General features: G+C 41.0%; 1 protein-coding gene and 1 long non-coding RNA gene across 2 annotated transcripts in view; one reads left to right on the top strand and one right to left on the bottom strand.

Moving 5' to 3' along the window:
• Positions 1-5,260: 5,260 nt before the first annotated feature.
• Positions 5,261-19,312, bottom strand: LOC108530745 (uncharacterized). Its single transcript, XR_001885938.1, has 4 exons — positions 19,223-19,312; positions 18,233-18,353; positions 5,642-5,689; positions 5,261-5,354 (listed from the first exon to the last, which is right to left on the bottom strand). It is a non-coding gene; the product is annotated as an uncharacterized LOC108530745 (long non-coding RNA).
• Positions 19,313-19,409: 97 nt separating this feature from the next.
• The window catches only part of ITM2B (integral membrane protein 2B), a 29,446-nt gene continuing 24,169 nt past the window's right edge, over positions 19,410-24,686 (top strand). The window contains exon 1 of the mRNA XM_017873792.1: positions 19,410-19,744. Coding sequence (XP_017729281.1) covers positions 19,628-19,744 — 117 coding nt within the window. The 5' untranslated portion in view covers positions 19,410-19,627. The remainder of the gene's footprint in view (positions 19,745-24,686) is intronic.

Raw genomic sequence — 24,686 nt, 5'->3', positions numbered from 1 at the left:
ACCACAGAATTTGGGGCTGGTTTGTTACTCAGTGACATGGTTCAGATGTGTCCTCACCCAAATCTCATCTTGAATTGTAGTTCCCATAATCCCTACATTGTAGGAGGGACCTGGCGGGAGGTAATTGAATCATGGGGGCGGCTACCTCCATGCTGCTCTTGTGATAGTGAGTTCTCACAAGATCTGATGGTTTTATAAGGGGCTCTTCTCCTTTTGCTTGGCATTTCTCCTTCCTGCAACCATGTGAAGAAGGATGTGTTTGTTTCCCTTCCACCATGATTGTAAGTTTCCTGAGGCTTCCGCATTCCTGTGGAACTCTGAGTCAATTAAACCTCTTTTCTTTATAAATTACCAGTCTCAGATATGTCTTTATTTATTCTTATTTTTTATTTTTTTTGAGATGAAGTCTTGCTTTGTTGCCCAGGCTGGAGTGCAGTGGTGCGATCTCAGCTCACTGCAACCTCCATCTCCCAGGTTCAAGTGATTCTCCTGCCTCAGCCTCCTGAGAGCTGGCATTTCAGGCATGCACCACTATGCACGGCTAATTTTTGTATTTTTAGTAGAGACAAGATTTTGCTATGTTGACCAGGCTGATCTCAAACTCCTAACCTCAGGTGATCCAACTGTCTCAGCCTCCCAAAGTGTTGGGATTACAGGTGTGAGTGACCATGCCCAGCCTTAGGTATGTCTTTCTCAGCAGTGTGAGAACTGACTAATACAGTAAATTGGTACCAGAGAGAGTGGAGTGGTGCTGTAAAGATATCCAAAAATGTGGAAGCAACTTTGGAACTGGGTAACAGGCAGTGGCTATAACAGTTTGGAGGGCTCAGAATAAGACAGGAAAATGTGGGAAAGTTTGGAACTTCCTAGAGACTTGTTGGTTTTGACCAACACGCTGACAGAGATATGGACAATGAAGTCCAGGCTGAGGTGGTCTCAGATGGAGATGAGGAACTTCCTAGGAATTGGAACAAAGGTGACTCTTGGTATGCTTTAGCAAAGAGACTGGCAGCATTTTGCCCCTGCCCTAGAGATCTGTGGAACTTCGAACTTGAGAGAGATGATTTAAAGTATCTGGTGGAAGAAATTTCTAAGCAGCAAAGCATTTAAAAGATGACCAAGCATAAAAGTTTGGAAATCCTAGAAAAGCCGCTCCGGATGGACGCCACGCGGGCGCGGACTTCCCAGCCCCACTCCTGTCGGGATGTCGGGACTGTGTCAGGAACTCCGCCCGAGAGCCCCACCGGGGGACTCTGTCGGCCTTCTTTGCCAGAGGCCGACAGACCTCTCCCTACCCACCTACTTCCCTGAAGCTAGGTGACCAAAATAAATTTGCAGTTTTGCTCCCAAAAAAAAAAAAAAAAAAAAAAGTTTGGAAAATTTGCAGCCTGACAATGCAGAAGAAAAATACATTTTCTGGGGAGAAATTCAAGCCAGTTGCAGAAATTTGCGTAACAAGGAGCCAAATGCTAATCAGCAAGACAATGGGGAAATGTCAGAGACCTTCATGGCAGCGCCTCCCGTCACAGCCACAGAGGCCTAAGAGGGAAAAATGGTTTCCTGAGCCGATCCAGGGCCTCCCTGCTGTGTGCAACCTCAGGACTTGGTGCCCTGCATCCCAGCCACTCCGGCTGGGGCTAAAAGGGACCAAGGTACAGCTCAGGGTGTTGCTTCAGAGGCTGCAAGTCCCAGGCCTTGGCAGCTTCCAGGTGGTGTTGAGCCTGCAGGTGCACAGAAGTCAAGAATTGAGGTTTGAGAACCTCTGTCTAGATTTCAGAGGATGTATGGAAATGCCTGGATATCCAGGTAGAAGTTTGCTGCAGGGACAGAGCCCTCATGGATAACCTCTGCTAGGGCAGTGCAGAAGGGAAATGTGAGGTCAGAGCCCCCACATAGAGTCCCCACTGGGGCACTGGCCAGTGGAGCTGTGAGAAGAGGGCCACTGTCCTCCAGACTCAAGAATGGTAGATCCATCAACAGCTTGCACCATGCACCTAGAAAAGCTTCTGACACTCAATGCCAGCCTGTGAAAGCAGCCAGGTCAGGGGCTGTACCCTGCAAAGCCACAGGGGAGAAGCTACTCAAGTCCACGGGAGCCCACCTCTTGCATCAGCGTGACCTGGACGTGAGACACGGAAGCAAAGAAGATCATTTTGGAACTTTAAGGTTTAATGACTGGTTAAGTTTTAATGACACTTTCATACATGAGACAATACAGATAGGAATTCAGCTGTGAAGTGGGAAAAATGCAGTCACAATGTAAAAAAAAAAAAATGCTAACTTAAAAACCTCAAAAAGACTTAAACATTTTGACCCCAGTATTTGGCAGGGCTGAAGGTACATTATAAGATTTAAATCCTATTGGATTTTGGACTTGCATGGGGTCTGTGGCCCCTTTGTTTTGGTCAATTTCTCCCATTTGGAGTGGGTGTATTTGTCCAATGCCTGTACCCCCACTGTATCTAGAAAATAAATAACTTGCTTTTGATTTTCCAGGCTGATAGGAAGAAGGGACTTGCCTTGTCTCAGATGAGACCTTGGACATGTACTTTTGGGTTAGTGCTGGAGTAAGTTGAGAGTTTGGGGACTGTTGGAAAGGTATGATTATGTTTTGAAATGTGAGGAAATGAGATTTGTGCAGGGATGGAATTATATGGTCTGGCTGTGTCCCCAACCAAATCTCATCTTGAATTGTAGTTCCCATAATCCCCATGTGTCATGGGAGGGACACGGTGGGAGGTAATTGAATCATGGGGGCAGTTACCTTCATGCTGTTCTTGTGATAGTGAGTGAGTTCTCATGAGATCTGATGGTTTTATAAGAGGCTTTTCCCCTTTTGCTTGACACTTCTCTTTCCTGCCACCACGTGAAGAAGGATGTGTTTGCTTCTACTTCTGCCATGATTGTAAGTTTCGTGGGGCCTCCTCAGCCATGCTGAGCTGTGAGTCAATTAAATCTCTTTCCATTATAAATTACCTAGTCTCAAGATTCTGTGTAGTACAAAATTAGCAGTGTGAGAACAGATTAATACACTCAGCAACAGATAACTGATACAGTATATATCTGTCTTTTAACCACCTATTGAGTGCAATTTGGGATGTTGACATATATTTGTTTAATTATTTGAAATAGCCTTTTTTTTTTTTTTTTTTTTTTTTGAGATGGACTCTCGCTCTGTTGCCCAGGCTGGAGTGCAGTGGCATGATCTCAGCTCACTGCAACCTCTGCCTCCTGGGTTCAAGTGTTTCTTCTGCCTCAGCCTCCCAAGTAGCTGGGACTATAGGCAAGCACCACCATGCTCGGCTAATTTTTGCATTTTTAGTAGAGACACGGTTTCACCATATTGGCAAGGATGGTCTCAAACTTGTGACTCTGTGATTCGCCCACCTCAGCCTCCCAAAGTGCTGGAATTACAGGCATGAGCCACAGCACCTGGCCCAATAGCCACTTAAAAAAAAAAAAAAATCAGAGAGGAATAAAGAGAAGCAAGAGGCAGTCTAGCATAATGTATTCCAGCACTGGAATTATAGTGCCTACAATTAGAGTCTGGAATTTGACTGCCTAGGGTCTAATCCTGGTTCTGCCAATTACTAGCAAATTAACAACAGACACTTTGTCATCTCCTAAACAGGGATGATAATGGTAACCACCTAATTAGAAGTATTGTAAAGATTAAATTAGTTAGTATATATAAAGAATTTAGTCCAATGTCCAGCCTATAACGAATCCCAAATAAATCCCATTTAAGTGTTAGCCATTCCTAGCAGTTACATATTTTCATATATATTCTGTATTTTGTTGCTTTCTCTTTTTAAAATTGCATGAAGACATATAGGGTTTCTTTATTTTTATACCTTGTATCAGTCAAGATTCTGTATAGTACAATATTAGGAAACCAAATAAAGACTGATTTAAAGAAGAAGGAATTGTCTTAACTCACTTAATAAGAGGTCTGAACAGGGCAAGATCTGCAGTTGGTCAATATATCCTTTCAGTAATGCCATCAAACACCAAGTTCTATCCAGCTCTTAGATTTGCAAATATTGGTAGCAAAGTGGCTAAGTAATCCCAAGCATCATATCCAGATATGGCAAAGTCTAGAGGAAGAAGGGACTATCTCCTCCTTTTAGGTACCCGATACAGAAACAAATACAGGGCAATATAATTGTACCGGAATGAATGTTTGAACATCCACCACAATGCCCACTGACCACTTTCAAGCATACACATTTTGTTTCTGGTAATATGCCCTGTTTTATCGATAGTTCTGATTTCGGCTGGGTGTGGTAGTTTGTGCCTTTAAGCCTATCACTCTGGGAGGCCAAGGTGGGTGGATAGATTGAGCCCAGGAGCTCAAGACCAGCCTGGACAACATGGCAAAACCCTGTCTCTACAAAAAAAAATTACAAAAAATTATCTGGGCATGGTGGCATGTGCCTGTAGTCCCAGCTACTCACGAGGCTGAGGTAGGAGGATCACCTGAGGCTGGGAGGTCATGACTTCAGTGAGCTGTCATAGCACCACAGCACTCCAGCCTGGGCAACAGAGTGAGACCCTATCTCGAAAAAAAAAGAAAAAAGAAAAAAAGAAATTCATCTTCTACAAACCAATTTGTACTTCAGTACAGAGTATCATCAACATCCAATTATAATTAATAACAAAGATGACCAGTTGGATATAAGATACTGCTTCAAGCTTTTGCAAAAGTCAATAATGCCACTAAGGTTATTTAATCATCCAGTGTTTTATTCACTTGGGCCTTGTAGGTGTTACAAGTAATTTTATATGGAACTCCCCAAATAGTGAAAAATGTAGATTGTCTCTGAACAACTGCAGGCTTTAAAATTGCTAATATTTTCTATACTTTTTAAATAAAGATCTCCTTTATTTGAACTCTTATAGCATTTATAATCTATACTATATGACTATCTTCTGTCTTGCAGAGTTTCTATTTATGTCACTTGTGTATGAGTCTTGTCTTCCAACCATATTTGTCTTTTACTTCAAGGCAGAGGTTGTGTTTCATACTTCTTTTGTTTTGTTGCTGCAACTTGGACAGAGCTTAGCACAGAGCAGGTGCTCAGTAAGCACTTATCAGTTAGTGTTCTCCAAGTCATCCAGTGACGACTCCTAGAATAGTGTATATATTGAGTGTTACTATGTGTGTGAGAGAGAACAGAGTGAATGCCTATAGTAGGCTGAATGATGATCCCAAAGATATAAGGTTCTAATCCCTAGAAACTATAAACATTACCTTATGTAGAAGAAGGGTCTTTGCAGATGTGATTAAGAATCTTGAGATGGGGAGATTATCCTGGATTATCCAGTGAGCCGTAAATGTCATTATAAGTGTCCTTATAAGAGAGAAGCAGAGGGAGATCTCTCTCTCTCTCTCTCTCTCACACACACACACACACACACACTCGCGCACATGTGCACATGCACACACACACACACATACAGAGAAAGAGAGAGAGAGAGAGAGACATTGAGAGAGAGAGAGGACGAAGCAGCAGAGAAAAATTTGAAGATGGATTGAATGAAGTGATAAAGCCACAAACCAAAGAGTGTCAGAAACTGGAAAAGGCAGAGAATAGATTCTGCCCTGGAGCATCTGGAGGGAGCACAGCTCTGCCAGTACCTTGATTTCAGCCTGGTGACACTGATTTAGGACTTCTTGCCTCCAGACCTGTGAGAGAATACATTTCAGTTGTTTTAAGCCACAAAATTTGTAATAATTTGTTAGAGCAGCCACAGGAATCCTAACACAATGACAATCAACAACATATTTTATTATTGGGAGGTTTAAGAATCAAGCATCTGGGGTCTTCTGGAGCCCTGTCTGTCTTCCAATTCCAACCTAATGGCACCATTACAAGTCAATCCCACTGCAGACTGTATAAAGGAAGCCACTGTGCAACACCTTTCAACACATGTTATCAGTCATATTGAGTAATTTCTCAAGGAGGCTCAATAATATCTAGACCAACAGGCATTTCCACCCACTACTCTACTAATGCCATATAGGTTGGTTTCTTCCTCTCAAATTCTTTGATCTCTTAGCTGACTATAGGCTTTAGTGGTGCCCTGTGTGATGACAGCAGGGTTTTGGATATAGTAAGCAAGAGGCACTTTCGGTGTCTAATAGGAAACCAAAGGATCTATGGAATTGACCCATTGGTAAAGTGAGATTGCCTTCAAACCCACAAGAAAACTCTGCTAGCTTCCTAAATAAAATTTGCTTTCATTTTCAAATTAAGAAGAATATAGAAATGCCCTAGTTTCAATAAAACCTGAGTTGAACACAACTTCCTGCCTATAAAATGCCAATCGAATGAAAGCTGAAGATGGAATGTGGCTATACAGGGATGGTATGCCATTCCTCTGCTCACACCTGGACAGAGCATCTTTGTGTCCAGGTCACTCTAGAACCAGTTGGGGGCCTAGGGGCACTGGAGATAGATGCAAGGGCTTTACTCTTTTTCAACCACTTTTAAAAAATGGTTTCTTTGTTTTGTTTTGTTTTGTTTTGAAAACCAGGAAAGCAGTCTGCCTTTCCAAGGTCATTAGCTCCATCACAGGCCTCTTCTTTCACAACCATATTGTTTTGTTTTCTCTAACCTGGAAGACAACTCAACCACAAATGTAATGTTTATCTTTCAAAATAGCAGTTGAAAAAAAAAGTACAGGATGTGTGAGACTAAAAACACTCTTTTGGCTTCCTCTACTTTTTTTGTGACTTTCCTCAGGTTCCTCCCTGAGGGAGAGCCTGCTATATATAAGTAATGTTCTTCGTTTGGCTTAGTGGTGCCCTCAATGAGAGCAGCGTCACCTCAGGAACACAACCTTGTCTGCTCTGTATCTGTTGGCAGGCACGGGGTGAACTGCAGTTTAGCAATGATTTCTCACTACCTTGTCTTCCTCATTATTTAATGACTCCAAGTGTATGCATCTTGACTTCTCTCCACAGTTGTCTGAAAACACCATTTGATCATGGACACCAGAGTTTCTGAAATACCAGCTTTCCCTTGGGTACTCTATAAGAAAAACTTCTTAGAAATCTGTCTTCAACCAACTGAGCTGTTTATTTTCTTCTTGGGTGCATTCCACTAGACAACAGGATTTATTAGTTCACATTCCTGTTTCACAGAACGACTTGTTCTTAATGACATGTGTCCTTTCTTCTACTTCCCATACCCCACGCCCTCTCTGCCCAATTTCTCTCTTCCTTTATGTCTGTATCTTTGCACAGTCTTCCGCAACCACCCACTCACTTGCCATTAACAAGGAACCTTTTTCATCTCCATAATGATGAATGTGATTTTTATAAAGTGCATAGGTAATGTGGCAAAAGACTTTTAAACACTGAATTGAATTGCTTTTGATTAAATGCCATTAAGACTCCTTGTTTGCAGTATATATGTGTTTGTTTCTGTTATACACAGTCCAATTCTTCATAAAACTAACGCTAGGGGCCTGGCGTGGTGGCTCATGCCTGTAATTCCAGCACTTTGAGAGGCAGAGGTGTGCGGATCACCCGAGGTCAGGAGTCTGAGCCTGGCCAACATGGTGAAACCCCGTCTCTGCTAAAAATACAGAAATTAGCCAGGCGTGGTGGTGAGTGCCTGTGATCCCAGCTACTTGGGAGGCTGAGGCAGGAGAATTGCTTGAACCCGGGGGGCGGAGGTTGCAGTGAGCCAAGATCACGCCATCATACTCCAGCCTGGGCAATAGAGTAAGGCTCCATCAGCCTCAAAACAAAAAACAAAAAACAACAAAACTAACTCTGGTATCTCAGAATGATAATTATGCAATTTCTTGGTAATGACTATAACGCAATGCTTTATTATGCCTCCAAGAGTATCCTTTTTCCTTGCAAAACATAATTAGTTTCACTTTCAGAAAGAGATGAATATCAAAGTTGAAAAACGGATCAAGCCAAAAAAAGGAAAAACTAGTTAAGATATATATGAAACAGCAGGCTCCATCAATAGTATGACCCACAGTACTGAAGACAAAGGCATTAAGAGTCAAGTGGGACAAATGCTAATAGCGCATAGCTACACCGAGGTATTGTTGTCCTCATTCAGTGACTCACTGGACTTTAACTGAGACTAGACTACTTGAAGAAGTTCCTGACTGTATGGGTATTTCTTGAACCACTAGCAATTTTTGTTTCTTGTCTGTTGAGTAGAGGTTTATTTGCAGTTCCATGTAATTTTATTGTCTTAGGGAATGTCTTCATTGTGTTTGTTCCTCTAATCCTTCTATGTCTAAAAAACGGCCCCCCAAGCGTTTAGAAAGGGAAAGGAGGTACTATTTTCTATTCCTTTGCTGTTTTCACTGGTGAAACCAAAAGCAGACTACTTCCTTAGTATATCTTTTAGTATCTGATCAGATTCTCTTTTATACTTTTTTCCCCCTGTGTGTGGTCTCTTAAAGCAAATGGCAGTTAAACATGCTATTTCTGCTTTAGGTCATGCACTTTCTCTAAGATGGAATTTACAGGCCTTTTATGCTGTGTGATCAACCAAACCCAAGAATATCCTAAGGAGAAACTTCCATGTTTCTCCCTACATATAAATATGCTATATTTATATAATATACTATATTACATATAATATAGCATGCTTAACATGCTGAATTTCCCTTGGTCTTCCAAAGGTATATCTTGACACTGTTTTATTTTATCTGTCTAAAACATCCTCTAAAGAAAACTTTAAAATTCAAAAGGAGTTTTTATGTAAATATTTGTATCTTTGTTCTCTGGAATTTTAGTAAATCAAACTTTTCCTCCCTTTTCTGACAATAAGCCAGAGGAAAAGTAGGTGAAAGATTATACAGAAGCAGTCTTTTTAGATACTTTCTGACTCAAAGTACAAATTTCTCTTGGGTATAAGTTCTTACTGTAATTCAATGATTCCAAGCACAAGGAAGTTGATTATACCAGATTCAAAGTAAAAATCTTCCCAGCACTTTGGAAGGCCAAGGTGGGTGGATCACCTGAGGTCAGGAGTTCAAGATCAGCCTGACCAACATGGCGAAACCCTGTCTCTACTGAAAACACAAAAAATTAGCCGGGTGTAGTGGTGCACACCTGTAGTCCCAGCTATTTGGGAGGCTGAGGCAGGAGAATCACTTGAACCCAGGAGGCAGAGGTTGCAATGAGCCGAGATAGTGCCACTGTAGTCCATCCTGGGCAACAAGAGCAAGACTCCATCTAAAACAAACAAACAAAGTAAAAATCCAAGTAGATTTCTCTTGTTTTGGTGGACTTGTTTGCATTTCTCATATTCTTCTCTTTTTGAGATGGAGTCTCACTCTGTCGACCAGGCTGGAGTGCAGTGGCGCAGTCTCAGCTCACTGCTGGCGCAGTCTCAGCTCCCGGGTTCAAGCCATTCTGCTGTCTCAGCCTCCCAAGTAGCTTTGACTACAGGTGTGTGCCACCACGCCCAGCTAATTTTTGTATTTTTAGTAGAGATGGGGTTTCACCATATTGGCTAAGCTGGTTTACAACTCCTGACCTCGTGATCTGCCCATTTCAGCCTCCCAAAGTGCTGGGATTACAGGTGTGAGCCACCACTCCCAGCCCATGCATTTCTCATGTTCTTTCACAAGTTGGTTAAATTGGCCTGGAACCCAGGCAGATTTGGGAATAAAATAACCCCCTTTGAATTAAAGTGTACTGAAGGAAGCCATCTGTAATGGGAGGGGTCTCAAACATACTTCTTTCAGGCCTCATTTTGTTCCAGGCATGGGTCACCCAGCACAGTTCATTTCATATACTTTCATCCCACCTGAGCTCCTTTGGTTATAACCTCCCAATTTGCTTTACAGCTATTACTTCGCCAAGGGGACACATTTGTTTAATAGTCTTTTCTTCAACATCAAAATAAATCTTTAGAAATTTTAAAGTATTGGGGCAGAACCCAGGAGAACAAATTCATTGCATCAACCCAAAGAGCTTGCAGTTTTCACCAAGTTTGAGAGACGCACCTTTCAAGTACAGGCACTACCCCCGCATACCCTAGGAAATGATTCAAGGAGTCCGGACTCACTATGCCAGTCGCTTCTAAGGGTTTGTCAATAACTCATTGTGAGGACTTTCCTGGTCTATGTGTCTACTAAAGGCTGGGAATATGGGGGATGGGTTTAGCTAGACTAGGAAATGATCCCAGAGTTAATAGAAAACAGTCTCCTCAAAGTATCTACGGCTAGGTTGCATACCACCCAGAAGCCAGGAAGACTAAATGTAGGATAAAGCTCTTACTGTTTCAATCCCATTAATTATGTTGCTTTATGAATGTTTTTCTTGCTTAATAACTATTGCCAGATGCAATGTGTCTTGGGGTCCCAAGTTGGAAAGATCACTTTAGTATCTGACCACCTATAGCTGCCATTGACCACAGCTCTTCTGGAGATAAAAATAGTTCAAGTTTTCCTTGATTTTTTGGGTATTTTGTTAAATGATCATAAGAAAATAATTTTGTTGTGGCTCAAAAAAAAAAAAAAAAAAAACTAAGTCTGTCTAAATAAGCATGACCTTCCCATTAGACTGGGTTGCAATCTGTCCTTGGACTAGGCAGAAAAAGAACTATCAGAAGTTATCTCAAATGTTTTTTTTTTGTTTGTTTGTTTGTTTCTTTTTTTTTTTCCAGTTCTTTGATTCTATTAGCCAGAACATTGTTTGAACACAAGGCAAAGTCTTCTGGCTATTAAGTCTGAGAAGATGAGACTTCAAATATACGGTTTTCAGAAATTTGAGTTTCCCATGCCAGGCAAGTTTGTTTTTTGATTTCCTGCCCAGCACTTTTTTTTTTTCCTACTTTGACTTAGATTTAAACTGCACATATGCCTTAGATATAATAAGTATTTACAAAATACAGTCATCCCTCAGTATCCATGAGGGACTGGTTCCAGGACTCCCCTCAGATACCAAAATCCACAGATGCTCAATTCCCTTATATAAAATGGTATAGTATTTGCATATAACCTACGCACATTCTCCCATATATTTTAAATTATCTCTAGATTACTTATAATACAAAATACATTGTAACTGTTATATAAATTATTACAATGTATTGTTTAGAAAACCGTGACAAGAAAAAAGGTGTGTACATGTTCAGTACAGGCACAACCATCCTTTTTTTTTTTCCAAATATTTTTGACCCATTGGTTGAATCTACGGACGCAAAACCCACAGATACAGAATACATAGATATGGAGTGCCAACTGTCTAAGATATAATATACAAAAATATTTAGAGATATGGTATATCATGTATACATTTAGAGATGTGGTATATCATATAACCATGGTTAGTCTATCTCAGTCTTTCTCATAAAGTTTCTGGGCAAATTTTTTTTTTTAATTATACTTTAAGTTCTAGGGTTGCATAATCTGAGGACGGTGCAGCGTTTGCTTCACACATGAACTATACTTGTGCCATTTGTGTGCTGCCCACCCCATCAACTCTGTCAGCACCCATCAACCGTCCCTTTATATCCGGTATAATCCCAAGGCAATCGTCTCCCCCCCTTCCCCCTCCCATAATTAGCCCCGCGTGTGCTGATGTTCCCCTTCCGAGTCCAAGTGCATCTCATTGTTCAGTTCCCACCCTATGAGTGAGCAACATGCGGGTGTTGGTTTTCTGTTCTTCGCGGATAGTTTGCTGAGAATGATGCGCTTCCTGCTTCATCCATGTCCTACAAAGGACACAAACTCATCCTTTTTTATGGCTGCATTAGTATTCCGATGCGTGCTAGTATGCTGCCACATTTTCTTAATCCAGTCTGTCACTGACTGGAATATTATTGGGTTGATTCCAAGTCTTTGTGTATTGCGAATAGTGCTGCAGGTAAATCATAGTTGTGCATGTGTCTACAGTCCAGCCATGAATTTATATTATCTTTGTGATATAATACCCAAAGTAATGGGATGGCTTGGTCATATCAGGTACTTCTAAGTTCTAGATCCTTGAGGAATCGCCATACTGCTTTCCATAATGTTGAATAGTTTACGAATCCCACCAACAGTGTAAAAAGCTGTAATAAAATCAAAATCTTATTTTATCTATATTTCTCCACATCCTTCTAGCCACCTGTCTGCTTCCTGACTTTTTAATGATTGCCATTCTAACGGGTGTGCAGATGCCGTATCTCATTGGTGGTTTTGATTTGCATTTCTCTGATGGCCAGCATTTTTTTCATGGGTCTATTGGCTGTATGCCAATGTCTTTCTTTTGAGAAATGTCTGTTTCATATCCTTGCCCACTTTTTGATGGGTTGTTTGGGTTTTTTCTATGTAAATTTGTCTTGGGAGTTCTTTTGTAGGTTCTGGGATATTAGCTTGTCAGAATGAGTAGATTGCAAAAATTTTCTTCCCATTCTGTAGCGTATGCGTCTGTTCACTCTGAATGGTAGTTGTCTTTTGCTGTGCAGAAGCTCTGCTTAGTTTAATTTAGATCCCATTTTGTAAATTTTGGCTTTTGTTTGCCATTGCTTTTGGCTGTTTTAGACATGAAGTTCTTGTTCTGGGCAAATTTTTAAAGTTAGTTAACAATTAGATTTATCAAATATCTCCAGGAAATAATGTATATTTTCATATGTTCCACTTATGAAAGTATCCACAGTTTAAAAGATATTTTCAGAGTCTAGGTTAAGTGACAATCTTTACTTTTTTCATTAAAGTGCCATAATGTTAAATAATTCATAACAACTCACATAAAGTTACCATTGCTTTTGTCCCAGCTCTGTGGAAAAGGTTAAAAAAGAAAGAAAGAAAAAAGAAAGAAAAATATTTAGGGATCACATGAGGACTTTAAATTAGATCTTGGGGTAATTGATACATCTTTAAAAATCAAGATTAGATGGAGTTTGCCTTCGGGAAACTTTGCATGTCCTACTATATATGTGTCAGGTTTACCTCATTTTAGAAAAATGGGGAAAAAAGAAAATGGTACTTTGGAAATTTGGTCAAGCATCTAAGAAACCCACTGAAAGAAATTTCTTCATACTAACTTCATATTCCTCTTTTGTTACAACAAAATTTGCTACATGCTTTCTCTATCTTAATTAGAGCAATGATTTTGATAAAGATAATAAGCAAGGCAGATTCCTACACTAAACGCTGAACAGAACAGAGTGGAGAGAGTACATGACAGATACAAGGTTGGCTTGGTGCGATGTCACCAGGCAGGTAATGGAGGGCCTTAAGAAACATATAGAGGAGTTTAGATCACACACACACACACATGTACGCACGCACGCACACACACACCCCGCCACATATTTATTATATATGCAATGTGTATATATATATATACACACATAAATGCAATCATGATAAATATTAGTGTCCCCTCCTACAATCCAAGTTGTCAAAACAATGGCTATGACAACATCAATGCCTTTATGGTATTTGCCTGGAAGTTCAAAGCCTTCCTGGATGAAGCCCAGTAGGACACTTGGTAAGGTTCAACGAAAGGAGGACAGACTTTTACACTGTTCTGCCAGCCTTGGTGCATATGTCTTTTACGTCCCTTGACTTATAAACACAAGTACTGTTTATTAGACATTGTTATTAGTAATGCCAGATTTATTTGGTATTCTTTCTTCCAACATAAATGAAAGGCATTAGAATCTTATCTCATTTATCCCCATAAAAAAGGAGAGAAGCTATTTGAACTTCTCTTTCTGCTTCTGGTGTTTCCTCTTTTCCCAGTCACTCAGAAAGCCAGATCAATCTTTATAGAGCAGCCTTTTATTTTAAAAACTGATATTTGCATGGCTGGGTGCAGTGGCTCACGACTGTCTGTAATCCCAGCACTTTGGGAGGCCGAGGTGGGCAGATCACTTGAGGTCAGGAGTTTGAGAGTGGCCTGGCCAATATGGTGAAACCTCATCTCTACTGAAAATACAAAAATGAGCTGGCATGGTAGCGTGGACCTGTAATCCCAGCTAGTCGGGAGGCTGAGGCTGGAGAATCGCTCGAACCCGGGAGGCAGAGGTTGCAGTGAACTAAGGTCACACCACTATACTCCAGCCTGGGCGACAGAGCGAGACTCCATCTCAAAACATAAATAAATAAAATAAAAAACAACAACTGATATTTGCAGAAACTTTCCACAGTCCCTTTGAGGATAAAGTCCATATTACTAATTCTAACAGGACATGCAGCTTTATCGCTCCATCGCCCATCCAGCTGTGTTCCCCACAATTACTCAGCATACACCCTCAGCCTGAGTGGGGCTTCTCTCCTCTTGCCTCAGTCCTCTTTCCTGGTCTCAGTTCTCTTCTTCATGCTCTTCCCTCCACTCAGGCTCTTCTTCCTTTTCCTTTGCCTTCACCTAAACCCTTTCCATTTCTCCAACTAAAATTTCATCTCCTCTGTGAAACCTTACCAGGCTGCTCCAGCTCTTTGTAGACTCCAATATCATGCTATAAACAGTTGGTTTATTTGCAGAGTATTACCAATGAAAATATGAAGCATGGTGGGGTTCAGACAAGACAAGGGTCTGGGTCTTCTGAGAGGGTTCTATCCATTCGACCACCAACCTTTGTGCCATTTCTCTCTCTTTCATTTTAGTTAACATTATGTTTTGAGCACTTTTAGGTTCCCAGCAAACTTGAGCAAGAAAGTACAGAGAGTTTCCATATACCCCGTCTCCACACACATACAACCTCCCCGACTGTCTATAGCCCCCACCAGGCTCGTATACTTGTTAAATCAATGAACCTACATTGATACATTCTATGGATTTTGACGAATGGATAATGGCATGTATCACCATTGTAGTATCATGCAGAACAGTTTCACTGTCCTAAAAATCCTTTCCACTCCTCCTATTCATCCCTTCCTCCCTTGCCACTAACCCTAATCATTTTACTGATCAGTGGTAACCAGTGATCTTTCTACTGTTTCTATAGTTATGCCTTTTCCAAAATGTCATATAGTTGGAATTATACAGTCGGTAGCCTTTTCAGACTGGCTTCTTTGACTTAATAATATGTCTTTACATTTCCTCCATGTCTTTATGGCTTGATGGTTCATTTCTTTTCAGTGCTGAATAATATTTTATTATCTGGATGCACCACAGTTTATCCATTCATCTACTGAAGGATATCTTGGTTGCTTTAACATTTTGGTAATTATGAATAAAGCAGCTATAAACATACATACACAGGGCTTTTTGGTGGACATAAGTTTTCAGCTCCTTGGGGTAAATACCAAGGAGCATAATTGTTGGATTGTATGATAAGAGTGTGTTTAGTTTTGTAAGAAACTGCGGCTGTACCATTTTCCATTTCCATCAGTGATGAATGAGCGTTCCCTTTGCCCAGCATCCTCATCAATTATTGGTGTGGTTGCTGTTGCCAATTTTGGCCATTTTAATAGGTGTTCAGGGTATTTCATTGTAGTTTTAATTTGCAATTCCCTAACGATACACGTAAAGATAGATATGGAGTATCTTTTCATATGCTTAATTGCCATCTGTGTATGTTCTTTGGTAAGGGGTCTCTTCAGATTCCTTGCCCTTTTTTATTTTTATTTATTTATTTATTTATTTTATTTTATNCCTCGCCCGGCTAGTTTTTTGTATTTTTAGTAGAGACGGGGTTTCACCGTGTTAGCCAGGATGGTCTCGATCTCCTGACCTCGTGATCCGCCCGTCTCGGCCTCCCAAAGTGCTGGGATTACAGGCTTGAGCCACCGCGCCCGGCCTGCTTGCCCTTTTTTAAAAAATGTGGTTATTGCAACTAGGGAACTGGATTATTTGTTTTATTTAATTTTGATTTGTATTTATTTATTTGTTTGTTTATTTTTAGGGACTCCTGTGCTCAAATGATTTTCCTGCTTCAGCCTCCCAAGTAGCTGGGACTATAGAATGCACCACTACACCCTGTAAAGAAAAATAATTTTTTAAAATAGAGACAGGGTCTCATTATGTTGCCCAGGCTGGAGTCCAGTGACTATTCATAGGTATGGTCATAATGCACTGCAACCTTGAATTCCTGGACTCAAGCAATCCTCCCGCCTCAGCTTCCTGAGTAGCTGGGACTATAGGCTTGTGACACTGCACTTGGCTTGGTGGCCTATTTTTTAATGAGGTGGTTTGTTTACTTATTGTTGAGTTTAAGGAGTTATTTGTGTATTTTGGATTCAAGTCTTTCATCAGATACATCTTTTGCAAATACTTTCTCCCAGTCTGTGGCTTGTCTTCCCCTTCTTTTGATTTCACTTTTTATGGTTTGTGTTTCTCATCTTTTCCTTCTTTTTCCTCCCTCTCTCTTTTTTTTTTTTTGGCAGGGAGGGGCACGGAGTTTCACTCTTGTTGTCCAGGCTGGAGTGCAATGGTGCAATCTGGACTCACTGAAACCTCTGCCTCCTGGATTCAAACAATTCTACTACTTCAGCCTCCCAAGTAGCTGGAATTACAGGCATGTGCCCCCATGCCCAGCTAATTTTTTGTATTTTCAGTAGAGTCGGGGTTTCTCCATTTTGGTCAGGCTGGTCTTGAACTCCCGACCTTAGGTGATCTGCCTGCCTGGGCCTCCCAAAGTTCTGGGATTATAGGTGTGAGCCACCACGCCCGGCTTCTCTCTCTCTTTCATCAGTGCAAAGCATATCCAGTCTTTTCACAAAGCAAAACAAAAATCCCAAGTGCCACAGCCAGTCAAATCAAAAGAGAGCTGCATTTGTTATTAGGATAATTCCCAAAGGGTCTCGGGATATTATAGATCCCAAGATTTGAGAAAGAAAAAAAAAATGCATCTGCTAGTTCAAGGAAAATAATGATAAATTATTTTAAAATTACATTAAAATAATTTATATAAAATACATTTAAAAAATTGAAAAGCATATATAATATTGAAGTAGGAAGTCGGTAAGAAATATAAACAGTGCTTAAGTCTCTGAAGAGGCAAGTCAAAGCCTTCACCTCTCACCTAGAAGAAACACTTCTTTTACGAAAGTTCAGATGAAGCCACAAGATGCCCAGCTAAACTACACATTGGGTTAAGAGAAGAGGCAACAGGAGCACGTTTCAAATGGCATATTCAGTGATGTTGTTTCACCAAGGACCCTATATTTGTGGGGGGAAAAAAGGTTTCCAATCATTCTGTAAAACCACAAGAAATTTCTCTGAATAGGGAATTGTTTCCTTGAGAAAGGACAGAATAAAGATGTAAAGAAGCCAAAATTAAAAAAAAAAAAATTCCTTGTTGAAGCACTTCACACAAATCTATTAATAAAAGATTTTAGAATTCAGTTCCCCACTTCCATTTTTTCCTCCCTCCTTTGGTAAGCATAAAAACAAACATGGTTCCTGGTGATATGCAGAGCTGGAATCAGATTCGTCTTACTCTCTCAAAATCAACATGAAAAAGGAAAACAAAGGTCCTCTAAGACTCCCTTTTCATTTGGTAGTTAATAGTAACTTATAACTATGTTTTTGACTTTCTTTTGTTGAGTCATGTACTCTCCTCCTCCCTTGCTCCTAAGTTTTCAGGGTCAACGGGCAACCTTTTCTAAATCACAAGACTGTATTTGCTATGTTTGGTTTTGCTCCAGCATCTTTATTATCCCTGCTGTTGTGCACTACACAGTTCTGTAGACACATGAGATAAAATGGAGAAACAAAACCAGGAGATTATTCCCAGACTGGTTGCCAACTGATTTTAAACTGTTGCTCACTGCAAGTACACAAAATAATGAATGGTCTTTTAATCATGAGTCTTTCAAAATAGAAATCCTGGGGCAGGGGAGGATTTCTAGTTCTGTCAACCTCATTTGTTCATGCTTTGCCTCAGCTTCCTAGTCTGTTCAGTAGTCTTGTTCACGAAGAATTTTGTTTTCTTTTCTTCTGTAATTCTTTTTTTCCCCTCTGGAGAGGAATGACAGCCAGATTCTTCTCTACCATCTACTGCAAAATGCCTTGAGCATTTTTCTACCATCTTAACACAGAACGAAGTAGAAAGGATGTATATATAATTATTTATAATCCTCCAGCTCTTGCTTCCAGAAATACTTAGTCTTATTGCAATATCTCAGGAAACTTATTAAACTAGGGAGCTGGGAGCAGTCGTTAATTTTGAGGAATTAGATAACATTAGATGCTATGAAAGGCCAGTCTATAGAGTCAACTTCACAGAGCTGATGCCTGGACAAGGGAGACCCAGGGAGTTTAAATAAGTTGCTTCAAGTATGGTTAACTACTGTCAAAACTCACCAGAACTGGAGCCCAACTCATCTTCCTCTCGGTTGAGCAGATTTCATTTTGACAGGAATTCCTGAATACCCAAAGCAAACTCAAAGTCTGACCTGGGTTTCTATCTCAGCCCAGGATGTTTCTGAAATACATGAACAGAAGGATTTGGAGATTTTGGGCTGTTTCCCGGGGACTTATGATCTGATGTTCTATGGAGATACCCAACTCTCTCCTTGAGCGGGGCCAAATCCCCAAAGATCTCAGACTCAACCCACTTTTCTCAGGGTTGGTCCAGGGCAGAGCTGACACAGCTGTAACATTCTAGAGCACACCCACAACTGTGGATGAACCAGGACAGAATGGGGTGGAAGAAGGATACAAGATCACCCATTTGTCCAATGGGGCCGTCTGTTGACAGTCATGAACGCAATAACGACGGGAGCCAGTATTCTCTCTCACATCAGTTGTAAATGAAAGGTCTTCAAAACATGACAATTTTGCTTTATCTTTAATTATTTTTTCATTTTGCAGAAAAATAAAGGGACTCGTCATCGAGTACTTTACCTTGAGTAAAAAATCAGCCAAGTGTGCACGTGGTTTTTTTCCAAGTATGCACAAGAATGGAACATTTCGTTTTACGAGTGTGAGATGTTTGATATACAAATCTGCCAAGAGGCTTCCTCCACATTGGTCTGGGACTAGGCAGAACAGGCCCTGACCTTCCGAGCGAGGGAAGGAAGACCAAGCAGGTCTGAGCCAGGTAAACGCCCTTGGGTGAGGTCCGTGAAAGATAAAGTCAGATCTCAAGGGCAGAGAGCTTTAAATATTTTTGTGCTCCACTTAGTCTGTTCCCTAATAAGTGAGAAAATGAAGATGTGGGTGCACAAAAATTCCATGGCCTTTAAGGCTTGCAGTGGGGACAGGGGGCAGAGAAGAGGCGGTCTGGTGCTGCAAAGGTTAGTCCCTTGTACCCAGCGAACTCAGGAAAGTTCACTCGATTTTGCTACATACCTGCAGCACTGGGCCTGGAGGTAAACTGGTTGGGAGAGAATTCAGAACTGGAAATTCTGGGCGGCCCAGATGGACGCCCATCCCTCTCCCAGGCGCGCCGGGATCCCGCGCACAGCTGCGGGGCGAGGGCAGGGTCCCGCGCAGCGCCCGGCCTCCGGCCGCTGGCCCCGCCCCCTCCCCGCCTCCGAGAGGGTGCGCGAGCCGTCTCCGCCCTCGCGCGGGAGCTAGGAGGTTGCGAGAGCCCTACCGCAGTAGCCGCCTCTGCCGCCGCGGAGCCTCCCCAACCTCCTCAGCCGCTCGGAGCCGCGCCCGGAGCCCGGCCGTAGAGGCTGCAGTCGCAGCCGGGAGCCCGCAGCCCGCGCCCCGAGCCCGCCGCCGCCCTTCGAGGGCGCCCCAGGCTGCGCCATGGTGAAAGTGACGTTCAACTCCGCTCTGGCCCAGAAGGAAGCCAAGAAGGACGAGCCCAAGAGCGGCGAGGAGGCGCTTATCATCCCCCCCGACGCCGTCGCTGTGGACTGCAAGGTCCGAGGTCGGGGAAGCGGGTGCTGGGCCCGGCCGGGGAGGGCTGCGTGGGCTGGAGCGGCAGTGCGCCCCGAGGTGGCGGGCGCTGGGCTGGCGCCGCGGGGACAAGTCCTCGAGAGAGCCCGGCGTTCCCGTTTCCTGTGGGGCCGCAGCTCCTTTGTAAGGAACTGCGTGTGCTGGAAGCGGTGCCTGACGCGGGGTCGGGGGCTTGGGAGGCCTGGAGAGGGAACGATTGGCTAATTGTGCCGAGGTACCGGTCGTTTGTGCAGTCCGGGGAGCGTGCGTGCCGCCAGGACTTGGCTCCTTCGATCTGGGGACCGTCAGCGACAGGCACAACAACAACAACCGAGTTTGGCACTTCCTTCCCAGTATAAATAATGTACCTAAAATGGCTGACATCATTACAAGCCTAAACCTCTGTTGTTTCCTACTTTCGTTTCTAGGCTTGAACAGCACTTGGACTAAGTCCAGCAACTGTAAGCGTCTTAATTTTAAAAGTGTTTCTTTACCTCCTTTTTCCACGGCCCTTCGGTAGTGGCAGGTGAACTTCACCTGGAGAGGGACGAAGGGACACTCCGCCCGAAGTAGATTTGGGCTGTCTCTTGCCATTACTGGTAGAGGCCAGTAATAACTATGTGGGTGTTAGTGAAAAACGAATAGTTGGCATTTAAATTATATCAGCGTCTTTATGAGGACTCCTGCTGCGTGAAACTAAACATAAGAAATTTGCCCCCGGGTCACTAATAAAATTCTCCTTCGTTTTACAAAATCTCCCTTTAATCCTAGGAAAATTCATGAAGTGGGCTGTTACTGTGTTGACTTTTAGTAGGTTAAGATCATATTTACTTAAATATGAGTGTAATTGTCTCATAAGTTAAAAAAGCCCACAGCCTCTTACCGAAATCCTTTTAGGCTGCAAAATTAGAAATTAAGTGTAAAGTTATGTTGCTTATCTTTTTTGTTGTCGTTAGCATTTTTCAAGACCTATTATCAGTAGGGTAAATTTAGTTTTAACTTAAAAAAATCGGTGTGCCACGTATGAATAATAGGAGTTTTAATATGGACGAATAAAATTCTTACTGAAAATAGGCCACTAATAATACTGTAAAAAATTCACAGTATAATGGTAATCTAGACATAATTTATTATATTCTGAATATAATCTGCCTTTATAATGGTAATCTTACTTTCTGAAATGTTGTGATAAAAACAGACACGTCAGGGGTTGATTTCGAAATGACTTGCCTTGCCTTGAAATAGGAACTGAACTGATTCCCTAAAAGGATTAAGGGTTTTGGTTTTCCGTATTGGCATTGTTTTCCTGAAGCCATTGCAAACAATCTTGGTCTTTAAAGAAAATGTTTGGAATGCACAGACGAAAATTCTAGTAGCAAATTATTATGTTAGCTCTTTGTTTATACATTTATTGTATCTAAAATAGATTGAAAGTCAAGTACCCAGTCACAACAATCTCAAATATATGTAGTCTTAATGCTATCACATATATTTATACATTTAAAAATCCTATTAACAAATATAACTGCTCCCATTTAGAAAGAGAGTGAGCAAGCATTGGATGATGTCACTTCAGACAGCTTTTCTCTGTTCCGCTGTAGTGGAGATTTGAAACTCTGGACAAACATCAGAATTACATTTGCTGAGCACCATTAAATCTGACTTCTGACAATTTTTGTCATTTCTGAAATAGTGACTCTGCCACATTCTCAAAATTGCTCACGAGTTCACCATATTTAAATTTTGTGGTTGTTGCAGCTATAAGTAATCATTGGTAGCTCCGTGTTTTGTTTTCCATTTTTTATTTTCTCAGATCCTCCATATCCAAAGAAAAATACTGCTGGGACTAAAGGTTGAGGGCCAGAGTCATCTTTGTAAACCACCCAGCAGTCATGGATGAGTTGGTAGATACAAAATGACTAATTCTCTTTCCAGCTATAAGCTGAAAAACTTCTTTAGGGGATGACAAAATATTTCTCTACATTGAAAGTAGAATCCTTTAATCAGTCAGTCGCTTAACGGGAAAAGGAAAACCTTAATGACAGACTTTTGTGAAAGAAGTTCTGATCTTTTCATTTCAGAGCTTGGGCAGTGATTACATAATGTTCTCTGGCTCCTTGCGGGTGACTCTGTGGCAGCCACCTTGTCTGACTGCCTGGACTGGGAACACAATCAGCCTTAATGTGTTTTGCCGAGGGCATTTCCTTTGCCTGCTTGGTTGAAAGAATCAAACCAAGCTAGTTAATGGCCCAGAACTCCTGAACAAGAGTTTTTTCTTATCTTTAACCCTCCTAGATCACAATATCCCACAGACCAGTGTTTTCCAAAATGTGCTCTTAGGGACCGCCTCCTCTGGTATCCTCTGGAGTTCTGGTTTTAAAATGCAGATTCTGCTACCTTATGCCACAAGAATTCTGATCACTCTAATCGGCTGGCTTATATAACATGCATTCCAGTACTTTTGCATTGCTTCTGTCTTGCTGTTTTTTTCTTCTGCAGGGTGAGAACTCTCCGGAAACAGTTCCATTCCCCCATTTCTCAGTCTTATCTTTTCAGTAGCTCTTAATCGTAACAGCCATTTCTGTTGGTTGTTTTATCTCAACTAGCTTGCTGTTTATTCTTTTCCTGCATTTTCCCCTTAATTGTTTTCACCTTCCTCCTCTCCTAGTAGGCATAAAGCTCTTAGAGCTGTAGACAGCAAAGATACGATGTATTTTGGGTAACAAAAGTGAATTTGAAATTATATACATGTTTTATGCTATAGGCAACAATTTATTTTTGTGTCTGTACTTTGAACCTTGGGAAATTGTTGTATATTTGCAAATACCAAAATACTTGATGTACTGTATCAGAAGACCCAGTTCTGTCATTACATAACTGTTTGATCTTGGGCTTAAATTTTTAGGTTTTCTGTCTGTAAGATGAGAGGGTAGGACCAGATGGCCTGTAAGGATTCTTCCAGTTTCAAAAATCTCTGAAGATACTAGGATTACGTAATTATATTGGGCAGAAATTAAATTGTTTTAGTTGTGAAAAATAACAACTACCTCCTCACTCTAACCAGACTATTCCCTTTCTTCCTTTTGGTGTTTTACATGTTACATTCTTCCCTCATATCAAGTAGCAGTGGGTCAAAGAGAAAGGAGATGGGTAGAGGTATTATGTAATAAAGCACATTGTCACTTCTGTTTACCTCACAGTGAACAGTGAAGTTGTCAGCACCTCTTTGTTGCAGTGCCTGCTTATGAAACCCCTTTTCCAGTATCAGGCTGCAGAATAGCTTAAGCTTGCTTCATATGTTTCCCTGCAAGTTGTTTTGCTGACAAATAGTGTTGCTTTCTCTCTACTCCACTTTGTAGATGTTCTTTAAAAGGAGAGAGAAAAGTAAAGTGCTGATATAGGAAAGAAAATAGTGGCAGGATGAGTGCATGAGAGAAAGTGAGGGCTGACTAGCCCCGTATGAGTTCTGAGTTACCCATGACAAATAGCTATTTAGACCCTGGTTCTTTATCCTTTCTGGTTTTCCCTATTCACACAATCAAGACTGAAGGTTTTGATAATTAAGCTTTTCATTTGTGTTGGTGGTTTTGTTTGTGTGTGGGGGGGGCAGTGAGGAGAAGAGACATAAAATGCATGGCCGGCCATTTACTGTAATGTTGATATAATGCTCTCAAGGGATTGAGAGCTTGGTTCTCCTTAACCAAAGTGCATCTTATTACCTAGTTATGTAATTCCGTGTTTGCAAATATTAGCCAGTGAAACTTTTACTTTACATTTTGGTTCTCCATGAGGGTATTAATGTCTGAAGTGAGGGTTTAGTGCTGGGAAATAAATGAATTGCCTTGGTGCATCCCCAATGCCTTGGCAGGACCTCCTGTGTACACATCCCTGATAGGACACTGCTGTTGCATATTGAGTATGCAAGGTTACATATTGCACAGGATTGTAGTCTTCCCAACTAGACAGAAGTGCGTATAATATACTTGGCATAATAAGCCCAAATGACCTCATGGAATTCATCTCTCACATATAAAAGGTTTGTGTGACTGGAAGTATTTTTTAAGCAGAAATATCTCAAATACATTTATGGTACAGACTTATTTAAATTAATTTAGAATTTGACTTACACGGTGTTTATTATGCATTGCCAAATCTTGACTTGCGTGTAAATGTACATAGAAAAATGTACTTAGTAGTCATTGAGGGAGATTTTATTTCTCTTAGTTTTATCATACCATAACTTAAATGTCTGGAGTGTCTATTCAAAACCCACATTCTTTTTCCAAAAGGAAATACTACTTTCTGAATTACTCTTTTAACTAAAGCTTCTTGAACTGCTTTGTATGTCAGTGTCAGTAAAGGAAGATCCAGAAAAAAAAATCTTTTTGGGCTACCAGTGAAATCATCCTCTTACTTTTTTGGCAAATGTGGCATTTTATTAGAGCTTAAAGGCTAAAGGAAAAGAAATTAAGGACTTTAGACTGTTACTGCAACCTGTTAAAGGAGTTGAGAATTCTGAATTTCTGAATGAGGTGATTTTTGCCTAAATGATGTACAAAATATTAACACTGGAGCTGTGCTTCACAATGAAGGTCTTTTACAAAGTAGACAGATGAAAGTTGAAAATTGGAAATTACAGATATGACATTAAGGACATCATTTTTGAAAAATCTCCACTTAATTGTGGTTCTCCCTTTTAATTAGTACTTACAACACATATTTTTAATAGCTTTAAGGATATCTACAATACGACCTCATTTTATAAGTGTTACCAACAATTGAATGAACAAGATTAGTTTAAATTATTGTACATTCTTTAAGCTCTTTTATTAGAGAAAAAAAGAACTTTTGCAATATTTCTATAATTGTACTTGGGGAAAATCAGGTAAGAATGAACATAGACTTTTATTCTTAAACAGAAAAGTTT

This window comes from Rhinopithecus bieti, unplaced genomic scaffold, assembly GCF_001698545.2.
Source record: "Rhinopithecus bieti isolate Rb0 unplaced genomic scaffold, ASM169854v2 scaffold_7398, whole genome shotgun sequence".
NCBI classification, from domain to species: domain Eukaryota; kingdom Metazoa; phylum Chordata; class Mammalia; order Primates; family Cercopithecidae; genus Rhinopithecus; species Rhinopithecus bieti.
Note: the sequence above shows the minus strand (reverse complement) of the source record. Positions and strands in the feature narration are given on the sequence as shown.